This window comes from Beta vulgaris, chromosome 4, assembly GCF_026745355.1.
Source record: "Beta vulgaris subsp. vulgaris cultivar EL10 chromosome 4, EL10.2, whole genome shotgun sequence".
Classification (NCBI taxonomy): domain Eukaryota; kingdom Viridiplantae; phylum Streptophyta; class Magnoliopsida; order Caryophyllales; family Amaranthaceae; genus Beta; species Beta vulgaris.
The window spans coordinates 39,178,375-39,183,488 of record NC_079205.1 but is presented as its reverse complement, the minus strand read 5'-3'; the positions used below and the strand labels follow the sequence as shown (position 1 = coordinate 39,183,488).

Genomic DNA, 5,114 nt, shown 5'->3' with positions numbered 1-5,114 from the left:
ATATAAGATTCCTCATAAAATTATTTCGTCCTTTCCCCCAACTGAACATCCATATTTTCTTTTATGTTCCTCCTCTTTCAAGCTTCTTCTTTACAGTACTCCATGAACAAGCATATTGCACTAACCTAGCATAGCAAATTGCCAATCTTTCCCTTAACTTCACATGAAATAAACAACGATCTAAGGAAATTGCAATGATTTCACCAGCATTTGCCAAGGCCATTGTAACTTCGCAAGTTTTTGCTAAGAAAAGTACTAATTTAGAAACTATATATGGTATATTAAACCCATAAGTTCCAATCAGTCCTCCTTTCATGCTTTTATTTGAGGTAGTACAGTGTGTACTTAAATTTCCTGCTGCAATCATAGACCAACTTTGCCTATAGAAATCATTCATTTTATATAAAGATGAAAGTGAGGCAAACAAAAACCTATAACCTCATCCTTCATAATCTAGTAGCTTACATTCAATCACTTAAGAACAAGGTGATTCACCATGCGGTAATAACTGAACAAAGAAAGGAGAAGAGTATTACAAGTCATAATGGCTGTTCCACTTGGATTGCAAAATTGATTAGCCTTCTGCTTGAAGGACAGTTGCTAGAAGCCGCAAAGCCATGAGTCATATGGCATTGCTATAAACCGAGCAGGTTAGGAGACCGTTCCATTGGCAACACTTGGTCGAAGATTTCTTCTAGTGGGGCGATTTCTCCCTTTCATGTAACTTGAATTCCATTCTCCTCCATCCTGCGCATAGTAATCCATAGGATAATCACCTCCATTCTGCTCAACCCCGCCTTTGTTAGTTCCATCATCACAACCACAACTCCCCCCATTCCCCCCACAATCACCACCAACACCGCTACCATCTCTCTCCCACCACCCACGAATCAAGCCAAGAGCAATCTCCGCTTCAAACGGAGTCAACAAGGGCCTCACAAAAGCCTCCCCCCAATCAATGGATAGTCGAGGACAAGCAATCTGAATCCAAGCATCCACCGAATCCTCAAACAATCCAATCCTAGTAGGTGATATCTCAGACATCAAAACAACGGTCCAAGACATCCCTTTCTCCTCCATCTTCCTCTCCAACCTCTCAAGAATCTTGGGATTCCCCTGTCTCCCAAGTGTCCCCAACACAATCCCCCAACTCTTAGCCTCTTTGGCCTTCAATACTGCCTTCATCCTTGAACTCTTCATCCCCTTATGATCATACTCCTCCAAGAACAACCTCCCTAAATACGGATCATATCGATACGCCTTCACCCCCGGATTCGCTATCATAAACGCCTCTAAATGAAACCTCCCATCCGCCACAAATAGAATGACCAAATCTTCCTCCTCCCCACCCCCATCCCCAAAATCCCTCTTAGAAACCCTAGGTGCAGTACACCCCAAAACCTCACCACCCGACAACGGCTTCGACTGAGGTACCAAAACCCTAAACCCTAATTTCTCAAGCTCAATCTTAGCACCCCGAATTGCCCCACCAAACTGAATCGTCCCTGCAATTGCTAAACTCCGACTCCCTAAATCATTGATTTTAACGGTCTCAACGAGTTTTTTGACGTCCACTCCAATCTCAACAAACACATACAAACACGGAATGACCGTAGAATCAACAGGAACAAGACAGCTATGACCGTAATGAATCAAAAGATCAGCGCCTAGGGCGGCGGCAGAGAGATCGTCGACGCAACAAGCGCCGTAAGTAACGTCGGCGAGAATGAAAACGTCGGAAACTGAAGCAAAGGTGCGGAAGATGTCGGAGAGAGAGAGGGAGAACATGAGGAGACCTTCTGGGAGCTGAAGAGCGATGCGTGGGGAAGGGGAGGAGAGAGAGTTTATGCGGTGGATGGATTTGTGGATTTCGAAGTTGTAGTTTGGTGGGAGGAGAGAGATTGCGGCGTTTAGGGATGGGTTGTTCAGGATTGAGGCGGGGATTTGGTTGCGTATGAACCGTTTTGGTTGCGCTTTTGGTGTGGTGGTGGTGGTGGTTGTAATGGTGGATGATGGAGGTGGGGACGGAATTTCTGGGTTTTTCTCCATGTTTGGGGTTTAGTTTTGGTGTTGGTAATTGGGGGTGACTGGGTTATACCGAGTTTGTAGCCATTTCTGGAAAATACTGAGTTTAGCAACATTGTGTTTCTTCTTCTTAACTCCTAGGGTTCCAAATCAGCCTAACTCGACCACCTTTATTTTCAACTTCTTGTTAAATGTTAATGTTCACGAACAAGTTAACTAATACACTACTTAAAATTTAGTAGTGAATAATCTCAACTTTCTTCTGTCTTCTAAAAATAATTTCAATTTCGAATTATTTTAGAATAATTCATACTTTAGGAATACTTTCTCAAAATGATTCGAATTATTAATTTTTTTTTTATATTATGGATCTAAAACGGATTAGTGTAGGTAAGAAAAGTAATACTTTAGTTTATTTTGAGAAAATTCTTTCAAAGTTAGGATTATTTTGGAATAATTCAAAATTGGGATTATTTTGAGAAGACAGCTGAAAGCTGGGATTATTCATATTAATTTTTCCTTGTAATTTCTTGTCATAATTATTCCTTGAATAATACAAAAAAGGCTATTAATTCCCAAAATGTGCCCAAAAAAAAAAAATTCCCTGCGTACCGTCCACGTAGGACGGCACGCGAAAAAGTGTTTTTTTTTAGCGCAGGTAAACCGCTACTCCAAGTTGCGGTTTCCTTTGAAGAAAACCGCTACTCAGAGTAGCGGTTCATTCATATAAACCGCTACTCCAAGTAGCGGTTTACATGAGTGAACCGCTACTTTGAGTAGCGGTTTGCCACAACAGTTCCCCGCAAATGTAAACCGCTATTCTGAGTAGCGGTTTACATACAATAACACACCACACTGCACTGTTTCCCCATAATTGGCCAAATGCCAGAAACACAAAAAATTCCAGCAATTCCAAACACACTACAAAAAAAAGTCCATTTAGAGACGGACAAAATCCGTCCCTAAAAAGGTCAAATCTGTCGCTATATGGGCTTAGAGACGGATTTAGAGACGGATATTGTCCCTCTCTAAAACCCTTGTCGCTAATTCGAGTTAGAGACGGATTTTAAAAATCCGTCTCTAAAGTTTAGAGACGGATTTAGGAAATCCGTCTCTAAGCTTAGAGACGGATTTTCGAAATCCGTCTCTAAGTTTAGAGACGGATTTCGAAAATCCGTCTCTAAATTCGCTGAAAGTATAAAAAATATATAAACGAAATTAACAACACGATAGTTCCTAATATTATCATGATTATATTTAATTACCTATTATTACCTACCTAGTTCAAGTTGATCTCATTACCATTTAGGAATATCCCTTAAGTAAACCCGGTTTAGCTCTACAAGGGAAAGGATAAGAAGACTCCACAGTCGCAAGAATCGCTGTTCGTAGGAATCGAACTTGTAACCTCAAAGAAACGAGAAGAAGCTCCAACCAACTACACCAAATACAACTTGTATACTTCTCTACATAATATTGGTAATATGTAGAAGAAATATTAGAGACGGATTTTAGAAATCCGTCCCTAATTTAGAGACCGATTTTCAAATCCGTCCCTGAATTAGAGACGGATTTCTAAAATCCGTCTCTAAATTAGAGACGGATTTCTAAAATCCGTCTCTAACTTAGAGACGGATTTTAAAATCCGTCCCTAAATTAAAGAAGCGCAATAAAATATTCATATTTGAATTTAGAGACGGATTTTTAGAATCCGTCTCTAAATTTAGAGACGGATTCTAAAAATCCGTCCCTAAATTAGAGACGGATTCTAAAAATCCGTCTCTAAATTAAATACGTGCAATAAAATATTCATATGTAAATTTAGAGACGGATTTTTTAAATCCGTCTCTAACTTTAGAGACGGATTTTTAAATCCGTTTCTAACTTTAGAGACGGATTTTTAAATTCGTCTCTAACTTTAGAGACGGATTTAAAAATCCGTATCTAACTTTAGGGATGGATTATCAATATCCGTCCCTAAGTTAGAGACGGATTTTCAAAATCCGTCTCTAAATTTATTTCGAGACGGATTTTTAAAATCCGTCTCTAATTTAGGGACGGATTTTTAAAATCCGTCCCTAAAGTTAGAGACGGATTTAAAAATCCGTCTCTAAATAAATTTAGAGACGGATTATCAATATTTCGTCTCTAAATTAGAAACGGATATATATCCGTCTCTAAAAATCCGTCGCTATATAAGCTTTTTTTTGTAGTGACAATTATCCAACCTGCAATTCCAGCAATTCCAAACAATTATCCAACCTGCAATTCCGGCACCAAATTCCATCCAACAACACCAACTTCATCCACACATCAATCACCAATCACCAAGTTCATCCACATTCAAATTTATCCAAAAATTTCTTAATTACGAGTTAGATTAAGAAAATATGTCAATCACAAACAAAGTTTAAAATGTAACATAATGTTAGTTAACTATACAAACAATAAATGAAAGTGTTAAGACCCTCTCTTCTTCTTTTGTGAAGGTCTAGATGAACTAGGTATAGTCTCATGAGAATCTGCAATGGCATCAAGAGAAGATGGAGTAGTGTCAGAACGTCGTCGATAGGTCCTTTGACTGACTAGAGGTGAAAGCAAAGCTGTCGTGGTAGATATATGGGCAGCAGACGTAGAAGATGTAGAAGTCGATGTATATCCAGCAGAAGTAGGCACGCCCTGTACGATGTGGCCATGTCCAGCTCGGCCAACAACATCAATACACAGTCCCCTCATGGTCTGCAATGTCTGTGCATACAACTGACGCACCATATCTGGAGGCAATGACTCAGAAGCCTCTAGTATAGTACCGCACCTATGAGAAACATCAGATAATGTGCCTGCATAGAAAGAAAAATACATATTATATAGTCGTATAAGTAAATAAAAGTACAACTACAAATCATTGGACTTACCAGTACTATATCTGCAGACGCAGGCTGATAACGTGTAGAAGAGTCGCCTCATGGATTCGTCATGCGTAACCTCGTGATGCGACGATACCATATCATATACTCCTTTATGGCATGAGTACGACCACTAAATGGAGTGCCCTGAACTATGTGTCCCTCGCGCTCATCCCACTGTGC

General features: G+C 39.7%; 1 protein-coding gene across 1 annotated transcript; it reads right to left on the bottom strand.

Annotated features, from left to right (window-relative positions):
* Positions 1–381: 381 nt before the first annotated feature.
* LOC104891236 (2-(3-amino-3-carboxypropyl)histidine synthase subunit 1) lies at positions 382–2,171 on the bottom strand. The gene has a single exon (XM_010676896.4). It carries the CDS (start codon positions 2,047–2,049, stop codon positions 652–654), a length of 1,398 nt encoding a protein of 465 aa, XP_010675198.2. The 5' UTR covers positions 2,050–2,171; the 3' UTR covers positions 382–651.
* Positions 2,172–5,114: the final 2,943 nt, after the last annotated feature.

Excerpts from the sequence above, each read along its gene's own strand:
- LOC104891236 (XM_010676896.4), bottom strand. The coding sequence starts at position 2,049 with ATGGAGAAAAACCCAGAAATTCCGTCCCCACCTCCATCATCCACCATT.